The sequence below is a fragment of the Macaca fascicularis genome, chromosome 8, assembly GCF_037993035.2.
Source record: "Macaca fascicularis isolate 582-1 chromosome 8, T2T-MFA8v1.1".
NCBI lineage: Eukaryota > Metazoa > Chordata > Mammalia > Primates > Cercopithecidae > Macaca > Macaca fascicularis.
The window spans coordinates 8,898,525-8,920,897 of record NC_088382.1 but is presented as its reverse complement, the minus strand read 5'-3'; the positions used below and the strand labels follow the sequence as shown (position 1 = coordinate 8,920,897).

The window sequence follows — 22,373 nt, the reverse complement described above, 5'->3', positions numbered from 1 at the left end:
CTGCTAAACATCCCACAATATACAGGAAAGCTCCCCACAGCAAAAAATTGTTCTTGTCAAAATGTTGATGGTGCTGGAGATCAGAAATATTGCTCTACTTTATATTTTACTGTCTGTCCCTGAACTTCTTTATTAAATGGCCAATATTGTATGGTAAAATCGAGAGTGTCATTAGAAAGAAAATTAAGAAAAACAATCAGAATTAGAAATTAGAGGCTCCCCTGCCTGTGGAGTAGCCATTCTTTTATTCCTTTATTTTCTTAATAAACTTTCTCTCACTTAAAAAAAAAGAGAAATTAGATTTTTCTGGACTGATTCTTTTTGTTCCTTATCTTTTTCATTTCCCTTACCTTTTTTTTTTCTTCTTGCTCAGAGATAAAAAACGTTCTGGCCGGGCGCGGTGGCTCACCCCTGTAATCCCAGCACTTTGGGAGGCCGAGGCGGGTGGATCACGAGGTCAGGAGATCAAGACCATCCTGGCTAACATGGTGAAATCCCGTCTCTACTAAAAATACAAAAAACTAGCCGGGCGCGGTGGCGGCGCCTGTAGCCCCAGCTACTCGGGAGGCTGAGGCAGGAGAATGGCGGGAACCCGGGAGGCGGAGCTTGCAGTGAGCCGAGATCGCGCCACTCACTCCAGCCTGGGTAACAGAGCGAGACTCCATCTCAAAAAAAAAAAAGCAGAAAAAGTTATTTTTGCTTCAGTGAGTTGAGATGTTATATTTATTCAGTGTCAAGTCTCTGAAGAAACTTTCACTAATTCACTAAGATGGAGAATAAGAAATGAGTGATGATTTTTTTTGCTTACATTTAATAGAAAACTTTGGACTTAACGAGGGGAAGATAATTTCATTTCAGGAAGTAATTCATTTGGATTCTAATGTCTTTGGGCTTCAACATAGAGATTGAAGATATTCAATCTTTGAACTTCAATTTATGCCTAGAAATTTTATAAGGAGACTTGTTTATATTCAAATATGGGAAATTTTTCTTTTTTAGCATTTTAATATAGGAGGGTATTTATGACTTTTAAAGTCTCCTAATGTCATTTAATTATCAAAGAATCTCTAATGTGCTACACTGGATAATGGAGTGGCACATAAGATGACAAAGAAGAGAAGATGTGACTTTTCAGCTATGTGTAAAATGTATATGGTAAAAATTGTATTAGAGTATTATTCTGAAATTAGCTTAGAATCTGATCTCAGAGTAATATGCTGTTCGTGAGTGATTCTGAGAAGATATAGAAAAAGCAATGACTAGTATTGAAGAAGCAGATCCATGAAGATGAGATTAGAGTTATTTCAATAGACTCCTGACATCTTCTCTACATAGGGAGATAACCCACCCTCCCCTGATTCATTGGCCTTAAGCTTTGCGGTTAAAAAAAAACACAAACTCTTGAATTTTGCTTGTGGGGTAATTTGGCCTCATTCTTTGTTTTCCATCTTTGTGGCACTCATGCCACGTCATACTCCTGGTATCCTTCCTGCCCTTTAATTGTCTTGGTCCCAGAAAATGGAGTTATCTGTTGGAGAGTTTAGAAAGAGCTAACCCGGCATGCTGAGTTAGCAACTCTTCAGCTCTACAGCTCCTCCTAGTGAGCCTACTTGTAGAAAGCAGGTCTTCTCTTCTACTTCTCTAGGGGCAGGGGGCAGGAGAGGCGAGACCTGCTTCAAGTGCTGGAATGACTGGAATGGTCATGTACCTAATTCTCAGGTGCAGTGTTAGCAAGGTTACATGATTAGCAGGCTTTAACCCATATTATCTAAGTAGGTCTCTATTAGTAATGAAAATGATATTTGTTCAGAAGTGGATGAGGAAGAAGGTTGACATTGCACTTCAAATAATCAAACACTGTCTACTGCTACTTCATAATTTTATTGTTTTACATATTTAACATTTTTATCTTTATTTTTCTTAGAAACTTGCATTTTTTATAAATACCTGTAGGGTATGAGTTTCTTCTGTTATTTAGTTTATTCTCATCGTTCTTAAGAGGCTTGCATGTGTCTCAAGAAGAAATGCTCCAGAAGGCAGTCAGTACACGTGCGATTAGGACAACATTTATTTCCAGTCAAGGAAGAATAAGAAATTGGGTTAAACAGGAGTCTGCAAAATTATCCATTCTGGAGTTCAAAGGGCTTAACGTTTGCTCCCACTTAAGGAGATTTTCCTTTGGGAACTGGAGTTGGATAGGGCTCAAGTATCCACCACCTTCTACAACATTTTTTTTCGTCATTACATGTACCAATGGTATCATCTAGTGTGCTGCAGCCTTTGTCTCTGCACACCCCTTTCAAAACAATACACTGTTTTTGTCCTGGAATAACGCCAGTCTTTCCTGCACAGAAAGAGATTTAAGAACATCATTAATTCACTATTGAAAATATACATAAAACAATAAACTCCCAGAAGAATGGCTTTGGGAGAGGAAAGAAAACATTGTCTATATGAAAGGATCAGACACGTAGACAGAAATAGTGCCTTTTTATGGGAAGGGAGCTAAGATTGTAGATTATATACACCTTGGAGGAAATAGCCAACTTCTAAAATCCTTTAAAGGGATTGTCCTCCCCTAGAGCAGTACATTTTGAAATGTGTGGGACCATTTGTTCTTGCCTCCATGCCTAGGGAAGGTGTCTTTGGTATTTAGCAAATAGCACAGCACTGCTACATTTTTCACCTAAGGAATTGTCTTTCACCAAACACCAACAATGCCGCCACTAAGAAACAGCTTCAAAGGAAGTATCTGTCCCTCCATCTTCCGATCTGTGTGTACATCATCCCTATCAAATGGTGCGTGTTCATATCTTCATCTCCTTTCATAGAAAGCCTATCAATCCTTTAGATTTTATCTAAACCGATTTCCTCATTTCAGGACTATGTAAGAAATATCTTTCCTATGTTGCTCAATACCTCATAGATCGATAAGGGATAGATAGATAGATAGATAGATAGACAGACAGACAGACACCTGGAGAAAATTACTCACTGAGCTAAAAGGTATTTTCCCTTAAGTGTATCCATATGTTATCTTAATTCATCTGGTTGTTGAGAAGTGTATGACTAAGGGTGTGCTCTAATTCAGTAGTTTTCTCTATGCTTACTATCCTTTCTCTTACTATCCTTCTCAGCACAACCATAGTTTATGTTTCCTACCGTATATCACAGCAGATGTTATATAAGAAAAACACTTTTGCTGATGTTCATTAACAGACATTAGTTCCCGAACCATCCAGTTAACACACCTGGATCTTATTTTGTTTTTACTGTTGTGTAATATACTACCTCTGGCTTCTTTGCTTCTGTAGATGAGTAACAGTTTGATGGCCTTTTCAGCTCTCAATCTTTTTTTTTGGTTGTTTGTTACTGTTTTGTATTTAAACTAGGCTATCATTATTGTTTCTCCACTCTGTAGAAATAGATCCATAGCCAGAAAAACCAAAACAGCCTTTTGGAACTGAGTGCTCATAACCTGTGCAAGATTGTCTTCTACCTTTGTTAGAAGCTTCAACCTAGTGCAGTCTGGTATTATACTCTACTATCAGACTAGTAGTTCATAAATTCAGGGTTTCTACGTAACAAGAGAATGTCATGATGGGGGAGTTGGGTAATATCTTGTAATATTACCTTTTTTTCCCCAAGATTATTGTGGAAGAGAAAGTGGCTGCCTTTCAGAGAGACCTGAAGTCTCCCCAGCCAGTTGTGGAAGGTGCTGGTTCTACTGCATTGTCTACACAGAACACAGGCTTCATGCTCAGAAGCATAGCAGACCTGTTGCTAGGTGTTGATCTTTTCCCTGATAACTTCATCCATACATTTAACATCTGGCAACATTGTCAGACTTTTTAAATGAAGCTAAAATCAGGGGTTATTAGTACTGGGAAAGATATAATAAGAGGCAGAGTATGGTGTCAAGGAGGCCTATGCATGTGAACTTAGAGGGATCCCATGCAAAATGAGGTGGAATGTGAATCTTCAGCTGAAGCCAAAAGAGTGAACTTCCTCTCAGTAGGGTAGAGATGTTTAACCCACTATACAGTCAAGTTCAGCCTACTGACACAGCATGTAGCCTAAGATAGTGCCGATTCCTCTATTTGGGAGATGTCCCTTGCTTCACTCAAAATGAGTGGCACAATTCATCCTACCAGTGATGTGCTTCTTGCTATATGGGAATCTAAGGAGGTATGCTCTGAGCATGAAGCCTGAAGCTTAATTTAAGGAGGTATACTCTGAGCATGAAGCCAAAGAGTTATAATCGCCCTTTTTACTGATGACTGTGACATATCGTCATGCTAAGGGCACTAGTTTAAGTCAAGAAGATAAGATTAAATTACTTGATTCATATTCAGATTCATAGTCCTCATTCATGAGGAAGGGAATTTCTTCCCAGATATTCACATTTATTTTCAGACTTATTGACAGAAGTATACACACATAGAACATAAGAAGAGAAAGAGAGGCACTCTCTAATACACTTTAGAATTTATTTGACATTAATACGTTATAATGGTTGTATCACATGGCAGTTGGAGAAAGGATGCATATTTAATAAGTGCTTTTGGAAAAAGAAACAATTTAGATGTTCACTTCATATTATATCACAACATTAATTTCTGTGGATGAAGTGAGAAGAACTTAGAATCACACTGAAAAAAACCCTTAATAGCACATTCATCTACTTTCTAAAAGGATATAAATTTCTTAGCGTTAGAGCTCATTGAGTCAGTAACTTTTAAGTTTTTTTTTTTTTTTTTTTTTTGGGTGATGTAGAGGATTTAAATGGAGAGGCTCTTCCTGGAACTTCATCAATCAAAAAATAGAAGCACAGTTTCCTTTTCTCTACATAACGTGAGTTCAAGCTGTCTTCTGCTCCTGTCCAATGTCGTGTATTCAGATATTATGTTACTCTCCACAGTCAGTGTAAGAAGAATGCTATAATTTTCTTAATTCTCAGAGAGCTAATGCAGCAATCCAAGATTTATGCCATTCTAACCTCTTTAGACTCATATTCCCAGCACATATGTTTGTGTGTATATATGAATCTATATGAACTATTCCAATTTTTTATAGGATACCATGGATTCTTTTTTGAATAAATATAAGGATATATAAAAACATATATTCAAGTAGTTATAACTTAATATTCATCAGACATTAAGCTGATAAACTAATATTTCAGATTATGTAGTTTCTTTGGAGAAATTTTTTCATAAAAACAATAATTTTTTTTACTTAATTGGATTTTTTGGGGGTAAAATTGTCTTTAACAAAACTCTTCATGATCCAGCCACTCAATTTTTCTTAAAAGAAATTTTGTTAGATAGAAGTTATATAGGAGTTATAAAGTTTCTAAGATTATCAGAATGCTTCTAGGCAACTGATAAATTCTATATGCCCAGCAGTCACAGCAGAGATTAAAATCAGAATTTTTGGAGTGCAGTATTATTAAATTGTATAGACAGCTCAACAGTTAACTATTTAGTACTAAGAGACCATACAAAACTGATAATGAAATTCCTATTTTTCAACTTGAGTGTTCTGGGTCCCACTTGATAATGTGTCCAAGAACATCTCAATATGCACAAGTAAGTCATTTTGACCTTTACATATGGCTTTAATATCCTCTGACACAAGAAACCTGGCTATTCAAAAGTGATTCGCTCCTGTGCAGAATTACAGGACTCTCATTTAATCCTTCTTCCTGGTATAACTGATTTGGGAGGATCAGACAAGGGCTGATATTTCTATTCCCGCAGGAAGGAAGATGTCACAGCCTGAAAGGCAGGCCTCTGAAGGATTCTTGTCATATTTGTGGGGAGAGTAACTCAGCTTTCAACCTCAAATAACCTCTTGTTCTTTGTCCTTTATTTTATTGTGGTGATAACACTGAAAGTGAGATCTACCTTCTTAAGAAATTTTTAAATGCTATAGGTATAATATTGTACAGTCAATCTTTAGAGCTTATTCATCTAATAAAACTGAAAACTTTTACTCATTAAACAGCAACTCCCTATTTCCTCCTCCCTCCCCGGTCCCTGGAAACCACATTCTGCTACCTGTTTCCATGAGTTTGACTGTTTTAAGTACCTCATGTAAGTGGAATCATGCAGTATTTGTCTTCTTGACTGGCTTATTTCATTTAACATAATGTCCTCCAGGTTCATCCATGTTGTCACATATAGCAGAAAACCTCCTTAGTTTCCTCAATGTATAATGAGAAGATTTTGAGAAAAAAGTCTGACAGAAATCAGTTATCATTTTTGTATGGATATCTACACCTATGGATTGATTAAAAACAACATTGACCCAGATTAAAGAGATTTGCTTTTAGCTGCAGTGTTGCTACTACCTATGTGATTTGAGTGAAATCACATTCTTTATCTGTACATGGGTCTTATTGTCTAAAATAAAAACAATTGCCATTCAATTTTGTTCTAATTTGAAGTTATTACCATCACATAATTTCATATCAGATGATACTACAAGTGTATCTGACCTCAATTGTATCTTCTGACCAAAGCTGAGAACCAAATGAGAATTGCATAAGCTCCTTCAGAAGGAGGTAATCATGTGTGAGGCAGATCTCAGCAAATCCACAGATTAGGTAAAGATCAAACAACTGAGTAGCTTTGATTGCACTTAAGAGAATCTCAGAACTGGAACAAGACAAGAGTGCCCTCTCCCACCATCCTAATCAGCACGGTACTGGAAATATGAGCCAGAGCAATCAGCCTTTTGAAATAAAAGGCATCTAAATAGGAAAAGAAGAAGTCAAATTACCTCTTTTTATTGATGATATTATTCTGCACTTAGGAAACTCTAAAAACTCTGCCAAAGCTTCCTGGACCTGATAGACAACTTTAGTAAAGTTTCAGGATGCAAAATCAATGTACAAGATCAGTAGCCTTTCTATACATCAATAATGTTCAGCCCGAGAGCCAAGTCAAGAATGCAATCCCATTTACAATAGCCACACAAAAAATTAAATACCCATGAATACATTTAACCAAGGAGGTGAAAGATCTCTACAAGCGATACTACAATTCACTACTGAAAGAAATCATAGATGACACAAGCAGAAAAATATTCCCTGCTGTGGATTGGAAGAATCAATATTATGAAAATGGCCATACTGCCCAAAGCAATTTATAGATTCAGTGCTATCCCTATCAAACTATCAATGACATTTTTCACAGAATAGAAAAAACTATTCTAAAATTCATATGAAACTGAAAAAGAGCTCAGACAACCAAAATAATCCTAAGCATAAAGAACAACACTGGAGGCATCATCCTGCTTGACTTCAAATTATACTATAAGGCTACAGTAACTAAAACGGCATGGGACTGGTACAAAAGCAGACACATGGACTACTGGAACAGAATAGAGAACCCAGAAATAAAGCTGCACATTTATAACCATCTGCTCTTTGACAAAGTTGACAAAAACAAGCAACGGGAAAAGGACTCCCTGTTCAATAAATGGTGCTGGTATAGCTGGCCGGCCATAAGCAGAAGAATAAAACTGGATGCCTATCTTTCACCATATATAAAAAATTAACTCATGATGGATTAAATATTTAAATGTAAGACCTCAAACCGTAAGAATCCTAGAAGAAAACCTAAGCAAACACCATTCTAGATATTGGCCTTGGGGAATAATTTATGACTAAGTACTCAAACACAATTGCAACAAAAACAAAAATTGACAAGTAGAGCTGAATTAAACTAAAGAACTTTTGCAGAGAAAAAGAAAATTATTAACAGGGTAAACAGAAAACAACAGAATGGGAGAAAATATTTGCTAACTATGCATCTGACAAAAATCTAATATCCAGAATCTATAGGGAATTTAAATCAACAAGCAAAAAACAAATAAAGTGGGAAAAAGACGTGAAAAACATGAACAGACTCTTCTCAAAATAAGACATAGAAGCAGCTAGCAAACATGAAAAATAGCTCAACATCACTAATCACTAGAGAAATGCAAATCAAAATGAAAACCACAATGAGAACTATCTTACACCAGTGAGAATGGCTATTGTTAAAAAGTCAAAAAATAACAGAGATGCAGATGAGGCTGTGGAGAAAAGGAGTGCTTACACACTGGTGATGGGAATGTAAATTAGTTCAGCCACTGTGGAAAGCAGTCTGAAGATTTCTCGAAGAACTTAAAACAGAGCTACCATTCAACCCAGCAATTCCATTACTGGGTATATTGTCCAAAAGAAAATAAATCATTCTACTCAGAACATACATGCACTCCTATGTTCATCACAGAACTATTCACAATAGTAAAGACAAAGAATCAATCTATCTAGGTGGTCATCAATGGCGGACTGGATAAAGAAAATGTGGTACATATACACCATGGAATACTATGCAGCCATAAAAAAGAACAAAATCATATCCTTTGTAGCAACATGGATGCAGCTGGAGGACGTAATCCCAAATAAATTAATGCAGAAATAGAAAACCAAATAATGCATGTTCTCACTTATAAGTGGGAGCTAAACATTGGATACTCATGGACATAAAGATGGGACACTGGAGACTACTAGATTGCAGAAGGAGGGGAACAAGGATTGAAAAACTGACTATTTTGTACTATGCTCACTACCTGAATGATGGGATCACCATCTTGCCCCAAACCTCACATCACACAACATACCACCATAACAAACCTGCACATGTACCTCCTGAATCTACAATATAAGTTGAAATTATTTAAAAAATAATCTCAGAGATAAAGCAAGGAAGAGATCTTTGTTCATTGACCACACACTATATTTTGAGGGATATGAATATCCCACTATTAACAGTGGAGATAATAATTTTATCAGATCTTACCAGGATCTGGATGAAACACCCTGAAGACGTTCGATTCTATATTCCCTTTTCAGTTTGATTCTACATGTCAATATTTAAACTTCTGAATCATGGACCCTAAGGATGCAATTAAGAGTCTTAAAGTGTTTTCTATATTATTTGTCTTATGCTTAAAATTTTGCCATTGAAGCTTCATGTCAGTTTATTCTTTTTCCAAATTCCCCTGCTCCCAAATTTCTATTGGTCTTTCATAATTTGATGCAAAACTGTCTTGTTGAATTCTGTCTTATTTGCCTAACTGCTGCCCTTCACAAATATTCCTCACCAATAGACTGTATATCACTTCCATTCACTACCAAGTTTAAACCAAGAACTATCATCTTCACTCTCCTTTTTGGAGAGTGAGGCCTTGATGATAGCTATTTGCTGTATTTACTAATCTTTAAATCACATATCAAAGCTTCTATACCCCTAACTCTATTTTGGCCCCGTTTTCTGATTATGGAGCTCTTGAACTCCCATTTTCTGTTGAAAGAACTCCTTGTCCTACTTCTAAATTTTGGCCACATTAGTACCAAAGAAGACAAAACATGTTGGATTTCTGAATTCCTAAGGCTGTGAATTGGGGTCTGAGTTAGGATGGCCACAGTATAATTATCTCAATAGACCGCCTCTGGTCTAGGCATCCCAATAGACTTCTAAAATCATTCACCATCTTACCTTTTGGTATTAAAGTCACAAAGAGGAGGAGAACAGAAATAAGGGAATGGAGTTTCATGGCTGAGTGCCCAATAGAGAGGTGAATGATCAGGGCTGGTGGAACGCAGGGGCTTTTATTTACATCTGGGGGCTTGAGGTTCCTCTTGGTCAGTGAAGCTTAACAATAAGGAAATAAAACAGCTTCCGTTGGAATGTTTCCAAACTCTAGAGTCTCTACATTTGGTGACAAATTAACCTAATTGTAGGAAACCAGATGGTTAACCCTTTCCTTTTTCTATGGCTCTCAATTTCACCAGAGGTTAATTAATACCTTTAATTAATTTTTTTTTGAATGGGGCCAAGAAGTAAGGCCATGTGAGTACAGAACATCTTTATTACAAAAGTCCTAGGGCTTGTAAGGAAACATTTCCATAATACACACTTTTTTTTTTTTGGCAAGAGGGACAAGAGTATTGCCTAAGGTCCATTTATGAAAAGCTATTTTTTTTTTTATTAAGTTAGTCCTTAAAAGAGAGGCTGTCACTTGTGTGAGGTGTTCTTAATCACATCTGAAAGGTGGATACACTTAATTCACATTGAAAACAAATATTTTTAATCGTTATTGATCCACTGTATAATTATCTCATACAACAGGACGAGTAAGATCAGGAGACTTGAAAGATAAAAGACAGAGTAAAGTGCGCAGCTCCTGTCAAAAGACTCTGAGCCTATAGCTTAAAGAGATTCCCTAATCTTTCATCCTAACCCACCACATAGCAACAAAACATTGAAAGCTTAAGAGCATGCCTTTAATCAAGAATCAATTGACCAAAATCCAACTTACCCAAAACAAATTTACCTTCTGATCAATTCCTTATTGGCACATTTCCCTGAATTGAAAGTTTTTTAAATTTGTAAACTTTCATATATGGTGTCAATCTTTTTTGAAAAATTCTATATACATAGATAAATAACTTGTATATAGCTTTTATTTGACTACTTTTGATCATTTTCATGTTAGCTGATGTATTTTCGAGCATTTACTAATTTATTTCTTTATTAATAATTTATGCCTTAATAATTTTAGGTTTGCATAAATATTCCAAAAGACTAATATTCAAAATAATTTTTCAAAAGTAGAATAAAGACAGAGAATTTAGACTACCTTGTTTCAAGACAAAGCTACAATAATGAAGACATTGTGATACTGGTATAAGGAGAAACATATAGTTCAACAGAACATAATAGAGAGTGAAGGATAAGACCATCATATGGATGGTCTGTGTGTGTGTATGTATATATATATATGTATACATACACACACACACACACACACACATATATATATATATATATATTTTTTTTTTTTTGAGACAGAGTCTCACTCTGCCACCCAGGCTGTCATGCAGTGGCACTCAATCTCCTGACCTCGTGATCTGCCTGCCTCAGCCTCCCAATAGCTTCCACTTTTAAGTAAGAGCATGTGGTATTTGGTTTTCTGTTTCTGTGCTAATTTGCTTAGAATAATGGCCTCCAGCTGCATCCATGCTGTTGCAAAGGACATGATTTTTTCTTTTTTATGGCTGCATAGTATTCCACGGTGCATATGTGCAACATTTTCTTTGTCTAGTCCACTGTTGATGGGCATCTAGGTTGATTCCATGTCTTTACTATTGTGAATAATGCTCCAATGAACATACACATGCATGTATCTTTATGGTGAAATAATTGATATTCCTTTGGATATATACTAAGTAATGGGATTGCTGTGTCAAATAGCGCTTCTATTTTAAGTTTTTTGAGAAATCTTCAGACTACTTTCCACTGTAGCTGAACTAATCTATATTTCCACCAGCAGTGTATAAGCATTCCCTTTTCTCCAAAGTCTCACCAGGGTCTGTTATTTTTTGACTTTTAATAATAGCTATTCTGACTGGTGTGAGAGGAGATCTCATTGTGGTTTTGGTTTGCATTTCTCTAGTTATTAGTGATATTGGGCATTTAAAAAATATGTTGGCTCTCTTTCTGTACAGTTGAACGATGAGAACACGTGGACACAAGAAGGGGAACAACACACACTGGGGCCAGTCAGGGTGTGGGAAGGCAAGTGGAGGGAGAGCATTAGGATAAATAGCTAATGCATGTGGAGCTTAAAACCGAGATGAGGGGTTGATAGGTGCAGCAAACCACCATGGCACACGTAAACCTATGCAACAAACCTACATGTTTTGCACTTGTATCCTGGAACTTAAAGTAAAATAAAAAATTTTTAAAAATGTAGTACAAGAACAAGATAATTAAAATGATACACTAGAAATGTTAAATAGAAAGGAAGGCAATGATGGAGGAATGAAAGAATTGAAGAACAAAAAAGATATAAGATATATAGACAACAAATAGAAAAATGGCAGAAATCCTTCCTTATTAGTAATGATATTCCACGTAAATGAATTAAATTCTACAATTAAAGGCAGAGATTGAGAGGATATATTTACAAACATGATCCAATTATATGTTACCTGTGAGACTCATTTTAGATTAAAATACACAAATAGTTTGAAAATAAAAGAATGGAAAATAATATTTCCTGCAAATTGTGACCAAAAAAGAGCAGAAGTAACTATATTAATATCAGACAAAAAAGACTTTGAAACAAAATTTTTTATAACCAAAAGGATATTATATAATGTTAAAAGGGTCAATCCATTAATAAGATGTTACAATTATAAAAGGGTCAATCCATTAATAAGATGTTACACCTAATAAGACAGCCCTCAAATACGTATATGCTAATATAACTGAAGAGAGAATAGCTAAAAAGTAATGGATATTTTGATACATTAAATTTAATAATACAGAATAACTAGATAGAAGAGAGAATAGCTAAAAAGTAATGGATATTTTGATATACTAAATTTAATAGTACGGAATAACTAGATTGAAGATGAGTAAGAAAATAGAAAATTTGAACAACACTATAAACCAGTAGACTAACAGACATCTGTACAACACTCCAATTAACAAGGGAATACATATTTTTTCTTAAGTAAACACAAAACAGTCTCCAGAATAGTCCATGTTAGGCCATAAAATAAGTATCAGAAAATTTTAAAATATTAAAATCATACAAAATACTTTCTCCAACCACTGTGGGGCAAAACTAAAAATCAATAAGAGAAAAAAAATTCACAAATCTGTGAGAATTAAATACCATACCTCTACACAACCAATGGGTCCAAGAAGAAATCACAAAGGAAATCGAAAAATACTTTGAGAAGAACCAAAATGAAAATACAATAAGGGATGCAGCAAAAGCTAAGTATAAGCTCAGATAAAAATTTATAGATGTAAACTCTTACCTTAAAAAGGAATGAATTAAATAGATAGCTAACACTCTAAATTCAGAACCTAGGAAAAGAAGGACTAACTAAATCCATAGCAAGCAGGAAAAATAAAATAATATTAGAACAAAGTGAAATAGAGAATAACAAAACAGTAGAGAAATCAACAAAACCAAAAGTTGATTATTTGAAAAGATCAAGAAACTTGACTCGCCTTTTGCTATACTGACCAAAGAAAACAGGGAGAAAACTTAAATTACTAAAATTAAAAATAAAGGCCGGGCGCGGTGGCTCACGCCTGTAATCCCAGCACTTTGGGAGGCCGAGGCAGATGGATCACGAGATCAGGAGATGGAGACCATCCTGGCTAATACGGTGAAACCCCATCTCTACTAAAAATCATACAAAAAGTAGCCGGGCGTGGTGGCGGCGCCTGTAGCCCCCGCTACTCGGGAGGCTGAGGCAGGAGAATGGCGTGAACCTGGGAGGCGGAGCTTGCAGTGAGCAGAGATCACGCCACTGCACTCCAGCCTGGGCGACAGAGCAAGACTCTGTCTCAAAAAAAAAAAAAAAAAAAAAAAAAAGAGTGCGGATACTATTACCAAACTTACACAGATAAAAGGAATCATAAGTGAACACTATGAATAATTGTATGTCAACAAATTAGGCACCCTAAATAAAATGATGGACAATTTCTACAAATAAACTACCAAAACTGAGTCAAGAAGAAATAAAAAATAGAGCTAGACATATAACAAGTGATGGTAGTGAGACTGTGATTAAAAGCTTCCAAAAAAATAATCCAGGACCAGACGGCTGTACTAATGAATTTTATCACGTTTAAAGAATAATGAAGGCTAATCTTTCTTACAGTCTTCAGAAACTTATAAGACACATTTCCAAACTAATTTTACGTGACCAGTATTATCCTGATAGGAAAGCAAGACAAAGACATTACCAGAAGTGAAAACTAGTCCAGTATTCTTTATAAATAAAGATACAAAAATTCTTAACAAAATACTTTAAAATGGAATCTAGCAATATATTAAGAGGATTATACACCACAACCAAGTGCAATTTATTTTAAGAATCGACTGTTGGCGATGGCTCCTGCCTGTAATCCCAGCACTTTGGGAGGCTAAGGCAGGCAGCTCCCTTGAGGCCAGGAGTTCAAGACCAGCCTGGCCAACATGGCAAGACTCCGTCTCCACTAAAATATGCTTTGTTCACATTTTCTTATTCTTTTCTCTTTGTCTTTGTGGGATTGAGTTAATTTGAAGACCTTGTCTTCAAGCTCTGAGTTTCTTTCTTCTACTTGTCCAATTCTATTGCTGAGACTTTCCAGAGCATTTCACATTTCTAAAAGTGTGTCCAAAGTTTCCTGAGTTTTTGATGTTTTCTTTAAGCTAGCTATTTTGTTGAATATTAGTCCCTTCTCTTCTTGTATTATTTTTTAGATTTCCTGGCGTTTGAGTTTGCCTTTCTCTGGTCCCTCCCTGATTACCTTAATAACTAACCTCCTGAATTCTTTTTCAGATAAATCAGGGATTTCTTTTTGGTTTGGATCCATTCCTGGTGAACTAGTGTGAGTTTTGGGGGGTGCTGATGAACTTGTTTTGTCATATTACCTGGGTTGGTTTTCTGGTTCCTTCTTACTTGGGTAGGCTCTGTCAAATGGAAGGTCTAGGGCTAAAGGTTGTTGTTCACATTTTTTGTCCCAAGGGGTATTCCCTTGATGTAGTACTCTCCCTCTTTTCCTGTGGGTGTGGCTTTGTGTAAACTGAATTGAAGTGATTGTTGTCTCTCTTCTGGGATCTAGTCCAGCTGGCTCCAGGCTGGTACTGGGGGTTGCCCGCACAGAGTCCTGTGATGTGAACCATCTATGGGTCTCTCAGCCCTAGATATCAGCACCACCTGTTCCAGTGGAGGTGCAGCGGACTCCATGGGGGTCCTTAGCTTTGGTGGTTTAATGCTCTATTTTTTGTGCTGGTGGGCCTCCTGCTGGGAGGTGGCGCTTTCCAGAAAGCATCAGCTGTAGTAGTGTGAAGAGGGACCAGTGGTGGGCAGGGCTCTAGAACTCCCAAGATAATATATTCTTTGTCTTCCGCTACCAGGGTGGATATGGAAGGACCATCAGGTTGGGGGCGGGGCTAGGCATGTCTGAGCTCAGAGTCTCCTTGGGTGGGTCTTGCTTTGGCTGCTGTGGGGGATGGAGGTGTGATTCCCAGGTCACTGGAGTTGTGTACCTAGGAGGATTATGGCTGCCGCTGCTGAGTCATGCAGGTTGTCAGGGAAGTGGGGGAAAGCCGGAAGTCTCAGGTCTCACCCAGCTTCCACACACACTCAAAGGCTTCTCTCACTCCCACCGTGCCCCCTGCAATTGCCCAGAGTCTGTTTCCTGGCCGAGGGCGAATCTGGCTTGATAACTTACCTGGGGCTTTCTGCCTCCCAACTGACAAAGAAATGGGCTTTAGTTCTTACTCCGCCTGTGAAGTCTGCAAGCCAGATTCACCGCTCTCCCCTGAGCTCTGACCAGGAGGCTTCTCACCCCGTTCAATTTTTTACAGAGTTCTGCTAGAGAAGTCCTTCTCCCTGTGAAGTTTTATCCCCTGCTCCTCTGGCCACTCTCCTGATGGATGACGGTGGTGCCAGGCGGGAATGGGCTGCCTGGGGATCCAGCAACCTCCCAGTGCCTTTCTGCTACTTCCTCTACTCCTGTATGTCACTCAGCTCGGCTCTCTAACTTGACTCAGCTCCAGGTAAGGTCAGGAACTTCTCCCACAAACAGACCTTCAGCTTCTCCAGTGGGGTGTGTGTTCAGGAGATGAGGGTCTCTCTTTCCCATTTCCGCGACTGGGGGACTTAAGAGTATTTGGGGTGTCTCCCAGGTCCTGCAAGAGCAATCTGCTTCCTTTGGAGGGTCTGTGGGTCCTGCCAGGATTGTGGTCTGTTCTTGCAGTCCATCTGGGGCTAAAATTCACAGTGCAGGCCTCCGCATGCTGCTCTGTCCGGAGCTGCAATCTAGTTCTGCCTCCTGTCTGTCATAATCCCTCATGACCCTTGAGCTTTTTTTTTCATACGATTGTTGACAGTATGTATGTCTTCTTTTGAGAAGTGTCTGTTCATGGCCTTTGTCTACTTTTTAATTTTTTTTTTTTTTTGTAAATTTGTTCAAGTTGCTTGTAGATGCTGTATATTGGATCTTTGTCAATTGCACAGTTTGCAAAAATTTTCTCCCCTTCTTCAGGTTGTCTTTTTACTCTGTTAATAGTTTCTTTGTTGCACAGAAGCTCTTTAGTTTAATTATATCCCATTTGTCAATTTTTGCTTTTGTCACAATTGCTTTTGGTGTCATTGCTATAAAATCCTTGCCCTTGTTTATGTCCTGAATGGTATTGCCTAGGCTGTCTTCCAGGGTTTTTATAGTTTTAAGTTTCACATTTAAGTCTTTAATCCATTTTGAGTTAATGTTTGTATATGAAGACTGATGTTTATGTTTAGAAATTCTTTCATCTTCTTGATCTAGTCTGTTGTTGAGGTTCTCAAATTGTATTATTTATTTTATTTATTGAATTCTTCAATTTCAGGTGTTAAATTCCTTTTCATTCATTTTATGGAATCTGTTGCTGGAGAATTATTGTTTTTCCTTCAGAGATGCTATGCTTCCTTGCTCTTTAATGTTTCTTATGTCCTTACATTGATATTCGAATATGTGGTAAAACAGTTGCTTCTTCTAATTTTATAGATTGGCTTTGGTAGTGAAAGACTGACTCCTGTAGCTGTATCTATACTGTTGAATCAGTAAGACACTTTGCCTTTAGTTCTGGGTTGGTTCAGTAGTTTAGATTCCTATGATTTCTTCAGCTATAATCAGCATCACCGATGTCTGTGAGCTCCTCAGTGTCTTAGCCTTTGTTGCTAATGGAGGCTGTGGTGAGATTTTGCTGGGAAAAGACATGCCAGGCAGTCTGGTCTTTGGGCACCAGTTGCATTGGTCTTTGAACTTGTGGGTGATGTATGTGGGCACTAGTGGTTGAAGTTTCAGGCAGGCCATCCTTGGGCCTTCAGGTGACTTTCTTTTTTTTTTTTTTGAGACGGAGTTTTGCTCTTGTTGCCCAGGCTGGAGTGCAATGGCGTGATCTTGGCTCACGGCAACCTCTGCCTCCCGGGTTCAAGCAATTCTCCTGCCTCAGCCTCAAGAGTAGCTGGGATTATAAGCATGTGCCTCCACGCCTGGCTAATTTTGTATTTTGTATTTATTTATTTATTTTTTTAGTAGAGATGGGGTTTCTCCGTGTTGGTCAGGCTGATCTCGAACTCCTGACTTCAGGTGATCTGCCTGCCTCAGCTTCCCAAAGTGCTAGGATTATAGACATGAGTCAGGTGGCTTTCTCAGGTGCCAGCAGTGACAGTGGTGGGCTAGGTAGACAGGCATGCCCTCAAGACCTTGGGTGGCATGTGTAGCCTCAGCAATTGCAGTAGTCATAGCAGGTCAACTCTTGTGACCCAGATGGCATGTGCAGACACCAACAGTTGTGACCACATGATGGACAGAGTAGTCCCCAGGCTTTCACCTGGTGCAACTATGTGGGTGCTGGTGGCAGCGGTGATGGCAAGCTGGGAAGTCCTATCGTTAGGCTCTCAGGAGACACACAGGTATTTGATGGTGATAAGCATGGTGGATTAATCCCCAGGGTCTCAGACAATGTGCACAGGCACCACCAGGCTGGGTGGGCTCATACTCAGGTCACAAGAAGGCGTGCACAGGGTCCAATGACAGAGAGCAGTGTGGGTTGATCCCCAGGCCCCTGGACAACGAGCTTGGATAGTGGTAGTGACAGCAATGGGTGGGATGGGCCTGTGCTCTGGCCGTGGAATAGTGCCCAGGCAGGCGAGTCCCCAGGTCCCCTGAGGATGCCTGCAGGTGTGCAGTGGCCCTGCTCCTGGAGGTCAGGATTGCTGTCAGTGTCAGTGGCCCCGGGAAGGTGACTCTCCACTTGTGAAGAGTGCCTGCTTCAGCTCCCTTGGTTCTGGTGGCAGCCTCCCTAGTGAATTGCACTGCCAGTTCCCTGGCGTATAGGACACTGTGTAGGCTAGAGTGATGGGGACCAGGCTACACTGGTGAGCTCAGCTGGTGTTGTGACTCTGCAGGCCTCTGGATGGACATGAGGGAATGTTACTGGGGGTCCAGAGATGTGGAGATGCAGAGGCTGTTGGGCCCCAGGGCATGATATAGTCTGTTGGGGGCTGGGCTCTCAAAATGGCACTGTGCCACAGCTGCCTGTGTCTGGGGGAGGGTGCAGATGATCCAGTGCCAACTCCTTCTCTGGGACAATGCCCATCACGTGCACTCCAGGCAGCTCCCTAGAGTAGTCTCAGGGCCTGCGAGGGCCGAGAGACTCTCCCATGGCTAGGATTGCAAGTGTCCATGGTGGGAATATGGACCACTGGGGCTCTCTTTCTTACCTTTTCACCACACTGGAGAGTTTGTCCTGGCTTTAAGCTGATTCTGGCGGGGCTGCTGCTTCACTTTCCTTTCCTTCCATACCTCAGAGATTCCTTGTCACTGTGCTGCTGAATTCTAGTGCCCTCTTTTATGCCCCATTCAAGGTATGATTATCTACTTGCTGTTTTGATCTTTCTTTGTGGAGGACATAGTGCTTGGTGCCTCTAGTCAGCCATCTTGAAGGCCACCTCCTAGCAATGACAGGATAATATTCTCTGTGATGGCTTTAATATATGTGTCCAAACTGCTTCTTCTCTAGGGAAGCACTTACTCCAAGAAATGTGTTATATTGTGCAAAAATGTATTAAAGGGTCAGTTGGTGATGTAATTTCAAGAGTAGCACTGAGGAAAACTTGGCAGTTCCACAGGGTTGAGTTGGTTGGAATATATATCAGTCTCTGAGATTTTGAACACAATGTTTTGAACTTTTTGAGATTTCAAGTAGCCCATGTATCATAACTTAACATTCTTTCTTGGTCAAATCAGGCATAGTGAAAAATAAAATCCAGCTTATATACATTTAAATATCTTGATTCTATACTCTTTCAGTGACCAAGGGGAGGCCTCCACTACTTTGCACAAAAAAGAAAACTCTATGAATGAGAATCTCTTCACACAAAGCAACTAAAATTGTGTCTAGATGGAGCAAAATGGTGACAGGTGGGAAAAGCACTCAGTGGCTGTGGTAGGCGGAATAATATCCCATCTGTCTCCTGCCAAAGCTATCCACATTCTAACTCCTGGGTCCTGTGAATGTGTCACCTTGTAAGGCAAAGGGGAATTGAGGTTTCATGTGAAATTAAGGCTGTTAATCAGCTGACTTTAAAATAGGGAGATTATCTTAGATTATCCAGGTGGGCTCAATGTGATCATGAGTCCTAAAAAATGGAAGAGTGAGGAGAAGATGAATTCAGAATGATGGAATGTGAGGACTCAATGCTCCGTTGCTGGCTTTGAAAATGGATGAAGGAAGCTATGGTGCACAGGAGTAACCTGCCATTGTTGGGATAAAGGTGCAGGAAGAAAACTGCAGAGCTTCCAGAAGAAAGCTCAGCCCTGCTGACACCTTGATGTTGGCCCATTGAGATCCAACTGAAACCTGCAACCTATAGAACTGTCAGATAATACATCTGTGTTGCTTTAAGCCACTAAACTTGTTGTAATTTGTGATAGCAGCCATAGGAAGTCAATGCGGTGTTTTAAAAGATGGAAGAAAATGCTGAATGATTATGCCCAGTGAAAGTTGGGAACTAAAGGAATTCCCTGAATCTCGGCCAGGCATACATGTACAAACCCAGGGAATTGGCCTTTGAAAAGGGTGCGGAAGAAATTGCCTTTAATCTGAGTGCAACTCTTTTTTTGTAATTTAGATTTCTGATGAAGTCTGGTTGATGTGGGAATACGTGATTGTGCAAGTTTCCCATGTGCTGCACCTTTATCTGGGAGAGACAAACCCCTGCAAGGTTGCATGGAATAGGATAGTGCATTTTCCCAGTGAAAAAGGGAAGTAGTCTTCCCAGATGCAGGATGAAGGGTGGCAGTGCTAGACGAAAGCAATGGATATGGTGAAAATTCACCGACCCTGCTGTAGGTCATTTTCGACTAAGAGCTCATCTAGATCGGATAGAAGGATACTGGAAACCAAACAGTAATCAAGTCATAACATGTAATATAAACTTATTTCTTTCTTTTTTTTTTTTTGAGACAGAGTCTTGCTCTGTCGCCCAGGCTGGAGTGCAGTATTGTGATCACGGCTCACTGCAGCCTCCACCTCGTGGGTTCAAGCGATTCTCCTGCTTCAGCCTCCTGAGTAGCTGGGATTACAGGAGCCCGCCACGATGCCTGGCTAAATTTTTGTATTTTTAGAAGAGACAGGGTTTCACCATGTTGGCCAGAATGGTCTTGATCTCCTGACCTCATGATCCACCCACCTTGGCCTCCCAAAGTGCTGGGATTACAGGTGTGAGTCACCGTGCCCAGCCGGTAATATAAACTTTTAAAAGAGGTTTTGTGCTTGTTGGTTTTGCTTTATTCTTTATTGAGGATTCAATAAAAATCCCTGTGAGAAAAAGGAAGAGAGGGAAAGGGAGAGACAGGGAGAGGGAGAGAGAAAAAGAACACAAAACATCTCAGAAAACAACAGGCTTCAGTCCATTTTGGGTGTAGTGCTCTCAATTCTTGGTTGATGCCCCAGAGGCAGGCAGCAGGGTCGGCTATTTAAACATCTCCCAACATGGATTTCTGTTTTGAGGCAAAAGTCCCGACAGGAGCCATTTGGACGTTCACAGATCTCCTTGAATTTGCCCCTGGCTGCACGCAGAAGAGCGTTATTGTAACCATTCATCAGTCTTTCTTACTTTGTATTGAATTACATGGACGTAGGGGGCAGTGCCTGAGGATAATCTTGTGTGGATTTTTTTTTGTGTGTGTATGTGTGTTGTTATTTGATTTCTTAAACACTTAAAAATCTGCTGTCATACAAAAATTTGGATTTTTTGGTGTTCTTGAAAAATCTGAGAATATTGAGTGCACCTACATGACAAAAGACTGGAGGTGAATAGCCCGCTCCCCTTTACAAGTTCTACAGCATGCACGTTTCAGTTTATTTATTCCTTATTATCTCCTAACACTGATGGGAGATATCAGCCTTTTAAAAAATATAATGTCTTATACTATGCATTTTCCCGGAGTGAAAGAGAAGAAAATCTCTTTCGGCTGCTCTCTTTTTATTTCTACACACACACACACAGACACACAAACACACACACACACACACACACACACACAATATGATAGGTTACAATAGGTGTATCTTTCAAAAGTAGAACTGAAATGTAGACCTAAAAGATCATATACTTTAAGGAAATTGTTAGAGAGGATATTTTTTTCTGTGGAAGGGAACAATATTCCTATGTGTTTAACACACAAATATATATGTGCAAGTACTTGTTACACCCTGTGACTTCACTCACTTCTTATAGCTCTGGCACTGGTCTTTGAGGTTGCAATTTTTCTCTAGAAACCATTGCATATATTAGGGGTGAAACATTCAAGGTCTTCTTAAAGGCTCAAAAACTATACTTGTTGAAAACATTTAATAGTATTTCCTTTATGTCCTAAGATATCACTGCCCTGGGGATAGGCCACCCACATTGAGATGTTTAGTTTGAAAAGTGTTTTAATTCTGAGCAGTCTTTGTATGTAACACAGAGCACCTTTTCCATGACAACTTCTTGACGATAAGAGAGGTATAAAAACCAGCACTTCTTTTTTCTATTCTGGAACACAAAAGCCAATTCTAGAATAGCTTTCAATCAGTACAGCGATTTTAATATACATTCAGTAAATACCTATTGAGTTACACTGAAATCCAAATGCATTAGATTCAATTTAACTTTTCAGTGGTCACAAAGCAATTAGTGGATTGATGTGAAGACCAAATACATGCAACGTCATATTTCTATCTATAAGGTAAATTGTGAAATAATTAAACGTTATGCTTTTTTAAAGACAATGATAATTCTAAGTGTTGAGCACTTGGTAGAAACAAGCTGAAATCTGAGTTTTTTGAGCCCTGAACTTTCCGTCTTTTCCTTTTATCTGTAACTAGTCAACTATTATGTATGTAGAGCCCATTGGCCTTGGGCTAAAATTGGCCCTTTGCAGCTGGAAGAGTCATGAGAGATTAGTATAGTGTAGAGGATGAACCACTGACCTGTCTTGTGATATGTGATAAATCACTCTTGAACATCCCTCTGTTGTAGTACTTCCAGAATCTGATTCAAGTCTTGGCTTATAATAGGTATTCAGTAAATGATTGTGGAATAATTGATTAAAATACGGCTATGTTTTATCTTGTAACATGTTTGTGTGGAAATTTGTTGTTACTCTTAGTTCACAGGTGTTTGAATCATGTGTACTATTTTACTATACTGGACCCTATTGAGCATTTTATTTTCAAACTACTTTTCAAAAAACTTAATACAGAACTAC

General features: G+C 38.8%; 3 protein-coding genes across 6 annotated transcripts in view; 1 reads left to right on the top strand and 2 right to left on the bottom strand.

Annotated features, from left to right (window-relative positions):
• Nucleotides 1–2,162: 2,162 nt before the first annotated feature.
• Nucleotides 2,163–9,612, bottom strand: DEFB130B (defensin beta 130B). Its single transcript, XM_045397730.2, has 2 exons — nucleotides 9,555–9,612; nucleotides 2,163–2,344 (listed from the first exon to the last, which is right to left on the bottom strand). Exons 1-2 carry the CDS (start codon nucleotides 9,610–9,612, stop codon nucleotides 2,163–2,165), a joined length of 240 nt encoding a protein of 79 aa, XP_045253665.1.
• A 5,760-nt stretch (nucleotides 9,613–15,372) lies between these two features.
• Nucleotides 15,373–22,373, top strand: part of ZNF705D (zinc finger protein 705D) — a 65,708-nt gene continuing 58,707 nt past the window's right edge. For all 3 annotated transcript variants that reach the window (XM_065518760.2, XM_073999945.1, XM_065518759.2), the window contains exon 1: nucleotides 15,373–15,633. In XM_065518760.2, the coding sequence (XP_065374832.1) occupies nucleotides 15,511–15,633 (123 nt within the window). In that variant the 5' untranslated portion in view covers nucleotides 15,373–15,510. The remainder of the gene's footprint in view (nucleotides 15,634–22,373) is intronic.
• The window catches only part of DEFB108B (defensin beta 108B), an 875,574-nt gene continuing 873,587 nt past the window's right edge, over nucleotides 20,387–22,373 (bottom strand). The window contains exon 2 of one of the 2 annotated variants that reach the window (XM_065518762.2): nucleotides 20,387–20,690. In XM_065518762.2, coding sequence (XP_065374834.1) covers nucleotides 20,527–20,690 — 164 coding nt within the window. In that variant the 3' untranslated portion in view covers nucleotides 20,387–20,526. The remainder of the gene's footprint in view (nucleotides 20,691–22,373) is intronic. The other variant, XM_065518763.1, reaches the window with a different exon arrangement.